General features: G+C 42.8%; 2 protein-coding genes across 2 annotated transcripts in view; one reads left to right on the top strand and one right to left on the bottom strand.

Annotated features, from left to right (window-relative positions):
• Positions 1-10,884, bottom strand: part of tmem67 (transmembrane protein 67) — a 151,494-nt gene extending 140,610 nt beyond the window's left edge. The window contains exons 1-2 of the mRNA XM_048529274.1: positions 10,775-10,884; positions 10,039-10,322 (exon numbers count right to left, since the gene is read on the bottom strand). Coding sequence (XP_048385231.1) covers positions 10,039-10,222 — 184 coding nt within the window. The 5' untranslated portion in view covers positions 10,223-10,322; positions 10,775-10,884. The remainder of the gene's footprint in view (positions 1-10,038; positions 10,323-10,774) is intronic.
• Positions 10,075-17,198, top strand: rbm12bb (RNA binding motif protein 12Bb). The gene is made up of 3 exons (XM_048528480.2): positions 10,075-10,548; positions 11,836-11,896; positions 13,691-17,198. Exon 3 carries the CDS (start codon positions 13,719-13,721, stop codon positions 15,933-15,935), a length of 2,217 nt encoding a protein of 738 aa, XP_048384437.1. The 5' UTR covers positions 10,075-10,548; positions 11,836-11,896; positions 13,691-13,718; the 3' UTR covers positions 15,936-17,198.
• Positions 17,199-17,357: the final 159 nt, after the last annotated feature.

The following is a 17,357-nucleotide window of genomic DNA, read 5'->3' as shown; positions in this document are numbered from 1 at the left end:
AGGTATAAGGCTCATGAGATTCACAGGATATGCAATCAGAAAGGGGATGTTTACCAGCTGGAAATTGAAAGTATGTAATGTGAAAGAAAATGGCAGAGACCAAATTCAGAGTGGGTGTGGTGTCTCAACATGTGAGGAAAGGGGCTGCCTGCCCCAACAATCTGGTGCTCATTAAAGAATAAAACATCACAGATGGAATTATTTACTATACAGGACACAGGCCTGCAAGGTCCCTCATCCTGGTGATTCATTTGCATTGGCTCCCAGTAGCAGCTTTTAGGTATTGAGGCCAAGGAAGGAACAGGGATGCTGTAGGTACATTCTGTGTGAACATGGAATTAGGCATCATGCTGCAAAGTTGCACTGAGGACTAGACAGGCACTCAAACAAACATACATTGAACCAAAACAATGGATGTACTTCTCCAGCTGGCCCTGACACTGCAGGGGCTGGTCTCCTTGGCAGATGCTAACCTGTCCATGGAGGCAGCTACACATTTGTGAGTTGCTAATACTCCTGCTGCTTCTGTGTAACGAAAACCATTGTGTCTCATTGCTGCCTCTTCTATTCTTCTTTGTGCACGTGGTCTAAGTCCTTGATTGCTGAAACCACCGGGTACTCTCCTGCCTGAGGCTATGCAGGCGCCATGTCTTTGGCAGGCAACTGAGTGCCAGCAGCCTAAGGCATTTCCCTCTTTGGCAGTTGTGGAGTTGTCACAGTGGGATGCTTACCAGATTGAGTTTCCACATTGCCTAATTCTAACGATCCCACTGAGGTATCATGATCAGAAAGTTTCTGTAGGTCAGAAAGGTGAAATGACTGAGAGTCTCCTCAAAAGGTTGCAGAGCTGGATTCTGGCAGAATTGATCCTTTTGTTTGCAAAGGTTGTAGACATCCCAATAGTAACTGGTGGGCAAGAGAGAAATTAGAAGTGGAGTGCAATGAATTACACTGGGTTACTGTGAGAGCTGCAGCAGAGTGAAGTATAGTACTTATTCAGTTAGAGGTACACCAATATCCCTGTGGGAGTGGTCCTAATCTTCTCCTGCAAAGGTGAGGATTCAGTCCTTGCAGGGCTGAGTTTAATGCCAGAAACCCTTCCCCACATCCAGGTCTTTTCTGCTCTGTGCGCTCTTTCTTTTGAAATTAGAGAAAAAGGTGGAACTGAGAGAGATAAAAGTGGTTGGCACAACTGTTAGTGTGGTAATCAAAAGGTATTCAGAGAGAGTAGGCAATGCAGAGACTGTGCAAGGTTAGAGGCATGGGAAGTTGGAGGAATGATGACAGAGGATAGGGGAAGATGTTGCGAGCAATAGTGACAGCAGTGCAGCATGAATCTTATTGGGTGGGTGCAGAAGAAGAGTTTGTAAATGTGAGGTAGCAGAGAGGGAGGTGTGGCACTTACTCTCGTGGAGCGAGGAGGTCATGGACCTTCTTATAGCACTGCTAGCGTTCCTCCACCCCAGATGACAACAATCTGGATGGCACTTTAGGATCAGGTTACCTGTGTCATGTGGCACGGCTGCCTCTGCTGATCCACTGAGAAAAGGATACTGCCTCTTTGTAAGCCCCTCCAGTTGTTTCTGCAGGAACCTGCAGAAGAGTTGTGCAACCATGTTGCACTTCTCCAATATGCTGTCCTTCAATAGCAAGGGCAGTTAGGGAATTCTAGTGCTTGTCCAACTGCACAATCACCTCTTCAAATGGATTTCATTTTTCATTGGGTAAATACTGAGATATTCCAGGACCGATGCAAGGTAAGATCTGATTTGAGGAGTGCCATAAGAGTGGAGTAGACAATTAATGAAGCAACTTGGTAAGGTACAAGAAATCAGCCTTAGGGTGTCGTTTCCTCCAAAAGACTTGACAGCTCGCAGAGCCAAGAAAAGTCCAAAAAAGTCTGCACAGCGATACATACTGTTTCAGAGTTTGAGCTAGTATCCAAGTTCAGCAGATTATGGTGAAAGCCAATCGACTACTGGTCTTTTTTCAAAGGGAATGAAGCATAAAAATAATCAAGTCTTGCAAAAACTATACAAGGCACTAGGTCAGACCACATTTAGAATATATGAACAATGCTGGGCCCCTTATCGAAGGAAAGGTTTACTGGCATCACAGGCATCATTGTCAGCGACGGTCCCTCACAGACAAAGGATGATTCTCTTCAACTCTCAGGGTGAGTCCATAGGTGGCTGTACAGGCCATGCAGCTTCCACAAGTTCTTTTACACTTAGGGCAGGTGGTGGTTGCGGAAAGGGGTGAGTGGTACATTGGTATGGAAGTATTCTCCTTTTGCTGTTTTTGTCTAGCTTTTACTTTTTCCTGATAGCAAGTCTCGAGGTGCTTGATACTTTCTCGGATGCTCCTCCTCTGCTTTGGATGGTCTTGGGCCAGTGATTCCAAGATATCTGTGGGAATATCGCACTTCACCAGCGAGACCTTGAGGGTACCATTGAAAGGGCTTCCTCTGCCACTTGGGGATCATCTGCTGTTTTGAAACTGAGTAGGGCACTGTGTGGGGAGTCTTGTGTCCATCATGCAGACAGCATGCTCAGACCTTCACAGCTGATCAACGGTGGTCACTGGCTTGATGTTGGGGATATTAGCCTGCTCGACGACACTGGTGTTGGTGTGTGTTTCTTCCTAGATTTGTACGAATTTGCACAGGCAGTGTTGGTGGTACTGTTCCAGTGTCTTGTGATGTATGCTGTAGACAATTCACGTCTCGGAACCAGACAGGATGGCAGGAACCACCACAGCTCTGCAAACCATGATCTTGGTGTTGGATCTTATGTTGTTGTCCTCGAACACCCTTTTCCTCAGGTGGTTGAAGGCAGGCACTGGATCTTTTCATCAAGATGTCTGCTTTGGCCAACAGGACAAGGTGTTGGAAGTGGCGAACATTCTAAGGCATCTCCATGAATCTTGATGATCGGCAATTCACTCTACAACGCCAGGTTAGGTTAGTGGAAGACCTTCTTGCGGATATGCAAGGTGAGACCCATGCCTCTGTAAAAGGTGCTGATGTTAGTTTGGAATACATCCTCCGAGATTGAACATATGCAAGTATCATCTGCGTACTGCAGCTCAATGATTTTGGTTGGGGTAACTTTGGCTTGGAAGTGGCGGAGATAGAATGGTTTCTTGCAGGTTCTGTAAGTAAGCTCCACTCCAGCTCTACACCCAGCCTCAGCCCTGCTGCGTATTCATCATCCCTCCCCCAGACCTCCCCCTCACTGAAGCTGAACAGTTAGTCCTCAGCAAAGGGCTCACTTATATTCTCCTGCACCCACACATAAACGAATTCCACGCACGCCACGATGTCGAACTCTTTTTCTACCACGTCTGCCTCCGCGCCTTTTTTTTTTGAACGGGAATCCAATCCACTCTCAAATGACCCCTTCTCCCACCTCCAGCAAACTCCGTCTTCCTGGACACCCCCTTCTGGTCTCCTACCCTCCTTCGACCTTTTCATCTCAAACTGCCGCCACAACATCAATCCCTTGGATCTCTCCACCCTCCTCATTTATTCTGACCTTTCCCATTGAAACGCATAGCCCTCTGCTCCCTTCACTCCACAGACAAGGGGGTGGGAGAAGGCGTGGTGGTAGTATGGCAAACTGAACTCTACATTGCTGAGGCCAGATGCCAACTCTCTGACACCTCCTCCTACCATCCCCTTGATCATGATCACCAAGCCATCATCTCCCAGGCCATCGACAACCTCAGCACTTGAGAGATCTCCTGTCCACAACCTCTGTCCTGGTAGTTCCCCAACACCACACCACCTGTTTCAATCACTTATCCTAAATCCATAAACATAGCTGCCCCAGTCAAACCATTGTCTTGATCTGCTCCTGCTCCAACGGGCTCATCTCCTCCTACCTCAACTCCATTCTTAGCCCTTTAATCCAGGAACTCCCCACCTACATTCGGACACAACCCACGCCCTCCACCTTTTCCATAAAGTGGAATTCCCAGCCCACAACACCTCAACTGCACCATGGACGTACAGTCCCTGTACCCCCACGGAAGACTTAAAAGGCCCCCACTTTTTCCTCTCCTGTAGGCCCTCCTCCACTGATACTATTCATTTCCTTGGCTGAACTGGTCCTCACTCAAAAATTTTTCCTTTGATTCCTCCCACTTCCTACAAACCAAAGAGGTGGTGATGGGCACCTGCATGGGCCTGAGCTATTACTGTCTCTATGTAGGATTTGTGGAACAGTCCCTCTTCTGTAACTACGTCAACACTATCCCTCACCTCTTTCTCTGCCATATTGATGACTATTTCGGTGAGGCTTCGTGCTTTCGCGAGGAACACGAGCAGTTTGTCAACTTCAGCAGCACCTTCTACCCTGCCCTCAAATTCACATGGACTATTTCAGACACCTCTCTCCTGTTCCTGGACCTCTCCATCTCCATCTCTGGAAACCGACTCACCACCGACATCTATTTCAAACCCACTGACTGCCCCAACTACCTCGACCACACCTCCTCTCACCTACCCTGCTGAAAAAAGTCTATCCCATGCTCTCAATTCTTCTGTTTCTGACACATTTGCTTCTAGGATGAGGAGTTCTACTCCAGTCCATCATAGATATCCTCCTACTTTACAGGCCATAATTTCCCCTCTTCTGTAATTAAGGATGCCCTCAACCGCATCTCCATCATTTCCTGCACTTCTGCCCTCAAAGCCCCTCCCCACAACAATACTAATACAGTCCTCTTAGTCCTCACATACCACCCCACCAACCTCCGAATCCAACACATCATCATCCGACATTTCCATCAGCTACAATCAGACCCCACCAAAAAGATATTTCCTTCCCTACCTATCCGCTTTCCGCAGGAAATGTTCATTCAGCAACTCCCTCATCAGCACTACCCACCAATTTCTTCACCACACCCAGTATCTTTCCCTACAACCATAAGAGGCGTAACACCTGCCCCACACCTCCCCTTTTACTTCCGTCCCAAGGCCCCAAACAATCCTTCCTGATCCAGCAGAGATTCACCTACATTTCATCCAACCTGATCTATTGCATCCATTCCTCCCGATGTGATCTTTTCTACATCGGGGGAGACCAAATGCAGAAATGAGGAACAGTTCACGGAGCATGTGCACTCTACAAGCATCAAACAACTTAAGCTTCCAGTTGCCATGCATTTTAATTCTTGCTCCCACTTTCGGGATGACCTATTCATTCTTGGCCTCCTCCACTGTCTGAGTGAGGCCAAATGTAAATTGCAGGAACAACACGCAATATTCCGTCTTGGGAGTTTACAGACCAATGGCCTCAACATTGACTTCACCAGCTTCAAAATCCCTTCACACCTAGCTTTATCCCATGTCCAGCCCACCCCATCCCCTCAACTCCCTGACTTGACCTAAACTGTCCAGCTTCCTACTCACCCACCCACTTCACCCTTCCCACTGACAATATCAATAACCTCCTACCTGTATTCACCTATCACCATGTCTCCTTCCCTTCCCCTAGCCCCCACCCTTCTCCCTCTACTTATTTTTGGGATCCCCTCCCCCTCCACAGTACTGACGAAGGGTTTCAGCCTTTCCTGCTCCTCTGATGCTGTCTGACCTGCTGTGCTTTTCCAGCCTCACACCTGTGAACTCTGGCATCCAGCATCTGCAGTCCTTATTGTCTCCCAGACTTCGACCAGAGCTCGCAACTCAAGACTGGGCACCCATGAGCTGCTATGAGCCATCAACTGTAACAGAATTGTACTCGAGCACAATCTGTAACCTCGTGGCCCAGAACTCAACTACTGCCATCAAGCCAGGGGATCAACCTTGGTTCAATGGAGAATACAGGAGGGCATGCCAGGGGCAACATCAGGCATAACTGAAGATGGGGTCTCAACTTGATGAAGCCAAACATGCCTACTTGCATGCCAAACAGCATAAGAAACAACTGACAGACAGAGGTAAGCGATCCAACGACGAACTGATCAGATCTAAGCTCTGCAGTCCTACCACATCCAGTCGTGAATGGTGGTGAAAGATTAAACAATTTACTGGAGGAGGCAGCTCCATGAATATCCCCATCCCTCAATGATGGAAGAGTCCAGCATATCAGTGCAAAAGGAAAAGGTGAAGCTTTTACAGAAGCTACATCCAGACATGCCGATTGGGTGATCCATCCTGAGCTCCTCCAGTGGTCTCCAGCGTTACAGATACCTGTCTTCAGTTAATTCAATTCACTCCATGAGATATCAAGAAATGGTTGGAGTCACTAGCTACTGCAAAATCTACGGGCCCTTACAACATTACAGTAACAGTATTGAAGGCTTGTGCTCTAGAGGTTGCTGCTTCCCTAACCGAGTTGTTCCAGTACAGTTACAACACTGGCATCTATCCGACAATGTGGAAAGTGGCACTAGCATGTCCTATACATAAAAACAGGACAAATCTAATTTGGCCAATTAATGCCCAACAGTCTACACTTGATCATCAGTAAAGTAATGGAAGGTGTAATCAATAGTGCAGTAGGGGTCAGTTAGTGGGCTGGAGGCCTGAAGGATGCGGGACAGCGAGTGTACTGGTGGGGAGCAGGGACGGTGCTAGGACTAGTGACCAGTGCAGGCAGTCGACTGCTTGTGAGCCCAGTGAGACCAAGTGCAGAAGCCCCTGGCACTGATCTACTGCAGACCTTTTATAGAAAAAGCTATAGTGTTTATCATTTTAGCTTTATTTCTTATCTTTGGTAACTTACACTGACTGTGCAAAATAATGTACTTTGCACCTAAGATGGGCACCATGGGGGAGGTGAAATTATAAACTTTTCATTGCATTTAAAACATGACAATAAACCTAAATTCTAAATTAGGTTGTTTGGCAATACACTGCTCAGTGATGCCTGGTTTGGGTTCCACCAAAAGAGCTGAATTGGGGGGGGATGGGTGGGTGGCGGTGGAGAGAGTGAGAGCGAGAGCGAGAGCAGACCTTTACACCAAGGATGTATTTGACTAAGTGTGGCATCAAGGAACCTTAGCAAAACTGGTATCAGTAGGTATCGGGTCAAACTCTCTGGTGGTTGGAATCGTACCTGACACATTGAAAGATGGTCATGGTTGTTGGAGGTCAAGCATCTCAACAACAGGAGATCTCTGCAAGAACTCCTCGGGGTAGTATGTTGGGCCCAAACAATCTTTAACTGCCTCTCAATGACCTTCACACCATCACAAGGTCAGAAATGGAGATATCTGATGATTTCCCAATGTCCAACACCATTTGTGACTCCTTAGGTACTAAAGCAGTCCATGCTCAAATGCAAAAAGATCTGGATAGTATCTGTCAGGCTTGTACAGGTGCCATCTTTCCCAGAGGCTATCCCAGTGTCCCAAGAATCTAAAGCCCTTCCTCTTATACCTTTCCAACCACACATTATCCTCCTATTTCTGTACTTGCTTGCACATGGCACTGGGAGCAATCTAGATTTGGCTACATTTGAGGCCCTGCTTGCTAACTTTCTAGATAGCTCCCTAAATTCCAATTTCAGAACTGCATCCTCCTTCCTACCCAAGTCATTAACATAAACGTGGACCATAACTTCTTGCTGTTCACCCCCTCTCAAAAAAATGTCTTGTGGCTGCTCTGTGACATTATTGACCCTGACGCCAGGGTGGCTGAAGGTAAGCGTGCAGGTGGTAATGAAGGCAAATGGTATGTTGTCCTTCATTACAAGAGGTTTTGAGTATAGGAGCAAATATGTTATTGCAGTTTGCAGGGTGAGGCCACACCTAGAATACTGAGAGACGTTTTGGTCTCCTTTTCTGAAGAAGGATGCTCTTGCTCTCAACGGAGTGCAGCAAAGGTGATTCTGGGAATGGTGGGTCTGACATATGAGGAGAGCTTGACTAGGTTGGAATTGTTTCTGCTAGAGTTCAGATGAATGCGGGGTGGGGGGGGGGGGGGGGGGGGGTGGTGATCTCAGAGACTTATAAAATTCTAACTGGAGTGGGCAGGCTAGATGCATGTAGGATGTTCCCGATGGTGGGTGTGTCCAGAACCAGGGTTGCAGGATAAAGGTTCAGGGAAAACTATTTAGGGCAGAGAAGAGGAGAAATTTCTTCACCCAAAGAATGGTGAGCCAGGGAAATTCTAGTAGTTGGAGCCAAGACACTGAATGCATTCAAGAGGCGACTAGACATAGCACTTGGAACAAATGATATCAAAGGCAGAAAGCAGGATTAGACTATTGTGTTGGATGATCAGCCACGATTGTGAAGAATGGCACAGCAGGCTCAAGAGCTGAATGGCCTCCTCCTGCTTATATCTACTATGTTTCTATGACACATTTGTAGAGTGTCAGATACGTGGCAAACAATGTTCAATACAGAGAAGTTTGAGGTGATGCACTTTGGTCAGAAGAACATTGAACAACAACAACAACATGAAAGAGGGCTTACAATTCTAAAAGAGATAGCAGCAGAAAGACCTGAGTGTTTATGTGCACAGATCATTGAAGGTGGCAGAACAAGTGAAGAGAGCAGTTAATAAAACATACAGCCCTCTTGGCTTCATTAACAGGGGCACAGAATACAAGATGTACGGAGGTGATGTTGAACTTGTACAACATTTGTTCAACCATAGCTGAACAGTTATGGCACACAGAGAAAGCAGAGTTGAGAACTGATTTACAAACAAGGTTCCAGGAATGAGAGACTTCAGTGACGAGGGCATATTTCAAGAAGTTGAAGTGTTCTCCTTCGAGAGAAGGTGGCTGGAGGAAATTGCTAGAGGTTTTCAAAATCATGAGTAGGCTGCATAGAGCAAGTCGGGAGTTGCTGTTCCCACTTGTAAAAGAAAAAGGAATGAGAAGGCATAGATTTAAAGTGATACACAAACTAGGCAATGATCATGAGAAAATTTTATCAGATAGTTTACATATGGAATGAACTACCTGGAAATGCATTGTAGGCAGGTTCAATTGAGGTGTTTAAGACGATATTGTATGATTACTTGCATAAAAATGGTATACAGGGATGTGGGAATAAAGCAGGGATTGGCAACAGGTAATAGAAACAGTGTATGCATGATGAGCTAAATGGCCTCCTTCTGTACTATAACAAGTCTGTGATTCTGCTCCTACATCTCATGGTCTCAGTGCATGACTCCAGTGCAGAAGAAAAATAAATGGGCACCTCAAGACAGTTATGAAAAATCAAATGAAGACACCAGCCATTTTGCCTTTTGAGGCTAAAGAAGCATTCATTCATATGCACACCTTCATTGTGACATTGCTAAACGAATTAAATACACATATGAGGGAAGTGTTTAAGCATTAGAGATGATAGTGCTTCTCAAACATTTTCCCACTTGACCCTAACCAGGCAAGGATAGAAAATTGTCACAAATCAATGGCATGTGGGGTAATATGAGGGGAAAGGGAATCGTGACGGGGAAAGGACATTTGATCATTGCTGCCACAACTGGCTACCTGAAAATGTCAGCTAACACCACTGCCCAACCCACACTCCCTCCCCGGAACATTGGGAGGCCCTACTATTTGGCAGTTGCATCCAAAATGGAAAAGATCACTGTGTATATTGGGCCACCTGATCTGAGGATGCAAGGTCAGATTGCAGCAACAAGAGCAGTTAACTACTAAACCTTTGTTAAATACGTGACGGAGTGCTCGGCTGTCAACCTGATATCTAACACCATCAAACTCAAAATTTAAAAATGATCAACTGTCGTTTTTTTTTGGAAGAGTACCATCTTTTGCTAGTGTCCTAATTTAATCTCCAAAACATCCAGGTGAGAAAAAGTAGGCAACTGGAGTCAAATAATGGTGCTTAATTAATGAGATAGTATGCCCATGACGGGCTGAACGGCCTTTCCCTTCGGTCATTTTTTTGTGTCGTCGGGTAGGCTCCTCAACCAGTAAAAACCGATCGTTCTCCGCCTAGCCTACTTGCTGCTACGTAGCAAACGTTTTTCATGCGGAGTTATTTCTTGTCGCTAAACACCAACCAACCCCTGCCCTCAAAAACCATCTGACAAGTTTTACCCACCATCGCTACTTGACTGCTGGTCGGCGCCACACGGCCTGCACACCATACGAGAAATGTCAAAATACTCTCGCTTGGTGCATTGTTTCGCGGTTTGGAAAGGCATGGAAAGGATAACGGTCTGGGTAAACGGTAGCTGTAAGAGAAACAGCAGTAGCCAGCACTGGAACGCCTCCCCGATTCCCATTGCCACAGCCAACCGTCTCTTCTGCCCGCCCTCCGGCTCTCCCAAAATACACCGGGGCAGGCAGCAGGTCCTGACAGCTCCCCGCTTCAAAATAACTCCACTGGAAAAAAAGACAACGTTTGATCACTGGTCTAGATAAAAACAAGACTTAAATCGGCAAACCATACTGTAGAGTTCTGAACCTCAATCGACTTTGAGTTTGCCCAAGCAATGGGGCTTTGATTTATTATATTTGGATACAGAACTGTCAGGACTTCTCTCTCCGGAGGCGGCGGAAGCGCCATCGTGTCGGTGGCTAAGAGACCAGGCGACGACGGCGGCGGCGGGTTAGTTGGTGTAGACGGGCTACTGCCTCCCTTTAACCTGGCTTTTTCTGTCTTTCCAAAGGGGTGGGTGTTGGGAAGCAGCAGTTCGTATGCTGAGGCGGCGGGCGTCTTTCCCTTCTCCGGGTCGGGTGGAAAAACCGGGCCTTTGCTGGAGAGGAGCGAGTCCGAACTGGGGCGGGGGAGTTTGGAGAGTGGATGTAGTAAAAGTGCAGGCCCAGCCACTTACCTTATTGCCGCTTCGGTTTTTTTCCCTTTGGCTTGCAGCTCCCGCCCGCACGAACATTTTTGTTCACGTGGAGTGGGCTGCGTACTAAATAAATTGAATCCTTGCAGAGGTTACCTACGCCTGTTCCACCTTTGACCTGAATTGTCTGACCGTTTTATCTCGACGACCTGCGATTTAAACAAACGAAGACTTAAAAATACTGGGGGGTGGGGTTGGGAAACAAAACACTTTAAACGATTCTGCTTGGGAAACGGATTTATTTCATTCAGTATGGTATGAGTTTGAACAGTTCCCGATAACGTTGTCAAGCACCCTGCTTGTCTATTTGGCTCTATTACCAAACCCGCTATAGTGATTTTTGAATGTAGTTTTCTGAGGCAAATAAGCATTTCTGAATCAGAAACGGCTTTTCAAAGGAAAAGGCTGTATTATATATCGGTCTTAATTGTCTTAATCACTAATGATCGACATGGATATAGCCCGTCATTTTGATCTGGAAAAGCATTGAAGCGTTTTTGATACACTTCCTTGATTTGAATCCACTGATTTGCAGGCACTAAGCTGTTGAATTCCCTGCTGAGCCTCTCAACCATTTCATGCTGTTCAAAATGCTAATCAAAACTTGAATCTTTGACTTAATCATTCATCAGACATTTGATCATTTGCCTTGAGTTGTTTGGCATTAACCATTGTTTGATAACACTGGCCGGTTTCTCAGAATTATTGAATTATTTTTAGATTTATCATCGTTTCTAGGAAAGAAGAATTTAATTCTTGAAGCCGTTTATCAATTTTCAGCACTTGCTATTTCTGTTATAGTGGGAAAGTAATGCTCTCTAATCAAGGTCGTGGCCTGCTGTAAATGGATTTTTTTGTTATAGCAAAATTTTCACAAGTCAATGAAATGAATTTTCGGTGTGGAATAACTTTATTGAAATGTTTTTAATTAGATAAAGTTTGTTCAATGGCAGGTGCTTGAAATTTATAACTCGATAAACCCACCATTATTTTGATTTGAAATGGATTTATTACAGGTTTAATCTTGTTCTTTTGTTTTGCAGTCTGTAGAGTTGATTTTAACGAATCTGTTCAAGCATCTGCTTAAAAGAAACCTTTTTACAGGTTAGTGTCATACAAATGGTAGGTGACTGAAAATTGTCTAACTGGGATAAACTATAAACCTTTATTATTGTCGCATAACCATTTGACACTTTTGAGTTTCTTTATTGCAAATGTCACGATTCAGTAACGAATAGTGACTTTCAAACCAAAGGGAAAGTGAAAATAAACTTGTAATAAATGTATCATTTCTGAAGTAGCCATGCATGGGTTAAAATTTGTTAATGTGCACACCAAGCTGCAGAGCACTTGCATTTCCTGTGCATCACAATTTCTGTGTTTTAGTGTAGGTTTACATCTCATTGTGAAGCAGCAGTTAAGAAAAAACTGTGTTTATTGAACTAATAGATATATTTTATAATGCACAGTTAGTATTTAACTTTGTCCTGTGTAGCATATTAGATTTTTTTTCTGCTTGTAAATGAATTACGACAGTTGGCAACAAAATTTTGAATCTGATCTTTCTATTTTTACAATAGTTGAGTTGCTATATTTGTTCACTGCTGTTTAGCCCAACGCATTGGAGTAATCTAAACTTCTCAAAGTGCATATTCGGTTTTTTGCGACTGTTGCTTTAATTTTGCTTTATTACCGAATTATGTGCATTATTCCTATTGCCCATAGTTTTAACTAGTATTTAGACCAGGAATCTGTGTTCTGAACAGATGGTGAGAGTCTGTGTATACAAAGTGCAACTCCAGAACAATCACTTTCAATCTCCTTTATGGAACAAAAACATAAACGTAAGGACTATCACTTCAAAAGAATCAAGATTTGAAAAAAAAGAAGAATTCTAGTTGTATTAAATGCATACGCTATATTGTTAGCTGAACCTGCCTTTGAGTTGCTACAGAATCAAGTCTACAGCACCCGAGATCTTCGCGAAAACATTAATGTTGTGATATACCTGAAAGAAACATATTTTTAGATCAAGTAACTTCTTTCTCAAGTGGACTGCTGAATTATGTGCAGTAGTGGATTTTTCAGTTTGCCTGGAGTCATTTACAACATTTTGAAAATGCCCCAATGTGGATTTTAGGATTTTGCATTTGCTTTATATCTGGAGTCGTTTGCAGAGTTCAGAGCAATACGTGAAGGGAAAAGAAAATTTGAGTTACTAGTTTGAGGTGGTTTGTTTGTATTTTTTTTGAGAATACAATAAATAGGAATTGTCCAAGCCTGGAGTGAAGTTATTTGACGGGTGGATTACCATGTGGGAGAAAAGATGTGATGGACTCTTTATATAAAGAGCCATGGTTGCAGTTTGCAAAATAGACTGTATTTTGTTTTTAGCTAACTTCAGTTGAACTTTAACCCTAGGTCCTTTTTTACATTCCTTGTTTGGAGAAGGAATGATACAGTACTAATTAGCAGCACTTACTTGGACAGCAGTTTTGAAGTATTACTAGAACTTAGATCTATCATGTAATTTCGAGATGAATTCCACTGAGGTGCTGTGGCTGATTTAAAATTGAGGCATTTTTCATATTAAAGACAATTTCAGTCATCATCAGATCTTGTGGAGAACTGTTGTGGCTTGGAAGATATCTTCAGAATTTTCACAGACAACTTTAGTGTTTTTGGTGGTTTGAGAGTTGGGAGCTTTTGAGATTTGGTTATACTTTTTGAATTGAAGGTCAACGTTTAAACAAATTTGTGCAGAGTAAGAAGAATCTGTTTTATTCTTAAAATTAACATTTCTGACTTTTATTAATATTATATTTGGAAGTTAATGCAGTATCCAGAACCTTTTTTGACATAATTTGACGTCATCCTGTGTGCCTTTCTTGCCTGCAGGTAACATTTTCTATTGATAGAGTTCAGCATGGCTGTGGTCATCCGCTTGCAGGGGCTCCCAGTTTCTGCAGGAACCTTGGATATTCGTCACTTCTTCTCTAGATTAACCATTCCTGATGGAGGGGTGCATATAATTGGTGGTGAACTGGGAGAGGCATTCATTGTATTTGCTACAGATGAAGATGCACGGCTTGCTTTGATGAGATCGGGTGAATTTCTTAAAGGGAGTAGAACAAAGCTAACATTAAGTAGCAGAAACGAAATGCAGAGTACTATTGAGATGAGTCGTAAGAGATATGCACGTCCCAGTGGAGAAACATCCAGTTACGGAAGGTCGGGATTCAGCAATTCTGGCACAGGTGGCTTAGGTAGTATGTCTTCTACACTAGCTGAAAACTTAGTTGCAGCAATGCAACATGAAATTAATAGGGATGCCTTTCATCCTGGTGAAATTGGAAGTTCTGACATGAACAGCTATGGTACTCGTATGGATCCAATGATGAGTGGCAATATGTCGACAATGGCCTTATCTTCTCCACAGAACATTGCAGTTGCTCCTAGTTCCTCAATGTCTGCATTATTTGGAATGACCTCTGGAGCAATGAGTGATAGTTTGGATAAATTTAATGGCTCTGGGTCAATGGATCGTTTTGCTGATTCAGCTTATAATCAAAGGAGAGAGCAAGGAGCTTTTCATACTGATGATGTTTATTTGCATCTGCAAGGCATGCCATATTCTGCAGGAGAGCTGCAAGTGAGAGAATTCTTCCATGGTTTACAAGTGGAAGCAGTTCGTCTACAAAAGGATTACCGAGGTCTGAATAATGGAGAGTGTTTTGTACGGTTTGCCAGTTCTTGGGATGCAGCTGAGGGACTAAAGCGTCACAAAAAATACATGGGGCAAAGGTTTGTCGAGGTGTATCGAGCTACAGAACTAGACTGGATTTCTGGGGGATCTGATTTGTTTGTAGATGATAGACATTTGGATCTAAACCGACACAATCGAGGTCGTTCCCCTCATCGTGAAAATAAACATTTCCATTCTCAAACTCGATCAAGGTCACCTCGAAGGCACAGGTCTCGATCTTATTCCCCTCAAGATCAAGACTATTGGATGCAGTTAAAAAATACACCATATAGTATTTCAAAAAAAGATGTACGAAATTTCTTTAATGAACTAAACATAACAGATGACCAGATTTACCTTGTAGAAGATCCTCATGGTAAAAATACTAAGGAATGCTTTGTCAAGTTTAGAAATGATGCTGAGATGCGTAAAGCTTTAAGATACCATAAGACATACATTGCAAACCGTGCAGTTTATCTATATCCGCTCACTAAAAAAGCTATGATAGAGTTGATGGACACTATTAAGAAGCAAAGATCAAGAGAAAAATCTGCCTATAGAATTGAAGAAAAAATGTACCCGTCTAGAGAAGGAGCGCATTCCCCAAGATTGTATATTTATGCTCGTAATCTTCCATTTGATATCTCCAAAGCTGAGATCCATAAATTCTTTGAGGGATTTGGTGTTGCTGAACATGGGATCCGAATACTTGTTGATAGTAATGGCATTGGACTAGGGGAGGCTCTGGTCAAGTTCAAGTCTGAAGATGAAGTACTAAGTGCTGAGCGATTATATGGTAAAAAGCTTGGAGGAAGAGAAGTTGTGCTAAAGGTGGTTACTTCAGAAGAGGTGTTTGAACTTGGTATCGCTTCTATGCATGAGAGAGCCAAAGGTCAAAAGGAAAGTGACTACTTTGGTTCATATGGTAGTGGTGGTGATCACTCATTATCTCATGATATGCATGAATTATCTAAGCCTTTCTTTGAACCTTCTGGTAATTTGGATTCTGTATCCTCCGTACAAGGACCAATGTATGGCAGAGAAGAAGGACCTTACGGAGGGTTTAACACTGGAAACAACAATTTTGATGACTATAGTGGAGGGGGATTAGGATCTCGATTTGATTCAGGCAACCGAGGTCGTACGGGAATTGCCAGTGGCATGGCTGTTGTGAAGGCTTTCAACCTGCCTTTCAAAATCTCAGTTGATGAAATACTGGACTTCTTCTATGGCTATCGTGTTATTCCAGAGTCTGTCATTGTACGGTACAATAAGAGGGGGTTCCCTGCAGGCGACGCAATAATTACATTTGAAACAGTTGATGAAGCAATGGCTGCTGTTCGTGAACTGAATGACAAACCGATTGGAAAAAGGAATGTCAAACTAAGTTTGCTTTAAGTAAAGTGGAACCTACGTTTTTGTTTTAAACAAACAAATTTTAGATTCTCTGAGTAAAAGTTAGTTGCTGTCTGACCACTGGTTCCACCAAATGGAATAAATAAATAAATTGAGTTGTTGTCTTCTGTGATTTTCAGGCAAACATCACTCCTGTTGAAATTTTTTTCATTTGTGTTGCCAGAAAATAGTTGGCTCTAGTTTACTGCTTTGGGATATATATTGTATTCTGCCTTGACTCAATTGATATAGTTTACATGAATACATTCTAATTTTGTTCAGTTTCTTGATTTTGATAGGGTTTGAAAGTTAAGAGCTGTTGCTGTCTAGATGGTTTGGAAGTAAACTTGAATAGTTGAACTTCAGCATGAAGAAGTTCTGAATCACTTTTATTTTTCACTGTAAAAGGGTGATTGAGTGAAACATTTTAAATGGCTCAACATCCTGTATAATAATTGTGTAACTTTGTTAATGGTGATTTTTTTTTTCCCCCCTCATTTACCCCAATTCTCCTTGAGGCAAGTTATGGATATGGGATAGACTTATGCTGACTATGTTTTGGACATAATAATATGCACAGTGAAAGTATACGCATTTACAATAAGCAAAATAGGCTTTAAAGTGCATCATTGTTTCTAAAAGTAAAACCCACCCCCCAGGTCTGTAGGTAGAAGAAGAATTAGACCACAGGAGAATAAAGTTACTAATATAATTTTTATCCTGAAAATGTTATTTTTCCCGTATGTAAGTGTCAAGTGAAGAAACATTTTCTTAGAATGTTACTAAACATTTCTAAATAAGATACAACCTACTTGATGCTTTAACCTTGAGTGAATTTTTCTTGTCAGCCAAGGGTATTCATTTTACAGAAAAAAATCCTTATCCAGTTGTGACTTAATTCTATTTGTTAAAAACATAGGAAGTTATTACAGATCTCCATTTTAAAGTTTTGGAATATGACAGTGCAATGCCATAAAAATTTCAATGCGTTATGTGGTCCAATTAATTCTCTTTAAATGTACAGGTTTTGACTAATTCAATCCTTGTCAGAATGATACTAAGAATTTAATTTTTGCATTTGTAGGTGTGTAAATTTTAAGTTTTAAAAAAAATCTCTTGCATTTGTGTTTACTGGAAAACCAACGTTGTGTATTGCTTGATGGTTAAGATGTTTAAGCAGTAAGCATTTTTCTTTGTAATAGAAAATGGTTTGTCATGTATGAGAATGTACTTAAAAGCCATTTTTAAAAAGTTGTGAAGATGTGACTAACAGCGTTTTTTTGTGATTTATTCTGCATCATAGTTACCCTGAAATAGCACGTTAACTGTCCTCACTTTTTCTGATGGAGTTGGAGAGTATCTAGTATTCCTGAAATTCTAAAGAACGTAGACAGTTTTTAAAAAATCTCCAACTAATCTACTTTA

The sequence above is a fragment of the Stegostoma tigrinum genome, chromosome 5 (genome assembly GCF_030684315.1).
Source record: "Stegostoma tigrinum isolate sSteTig4 chromosome 5, sSteTig4.hap1, whole genome shotgun sequence".
In the NCBI taxonomy this organism is placed as follows: Eukaryota; Metazoa; Chordata; class Chondrichthyes; order Orectolobiformes; family Stegostomatidae; genus Stegostoma; species Stegostoma tigrinum.
The sequence above is the reverse complement of the archived record's forward strand: the minus strand, read 5'-3'. Positions and strand labels throughout refer to the sequence as shown.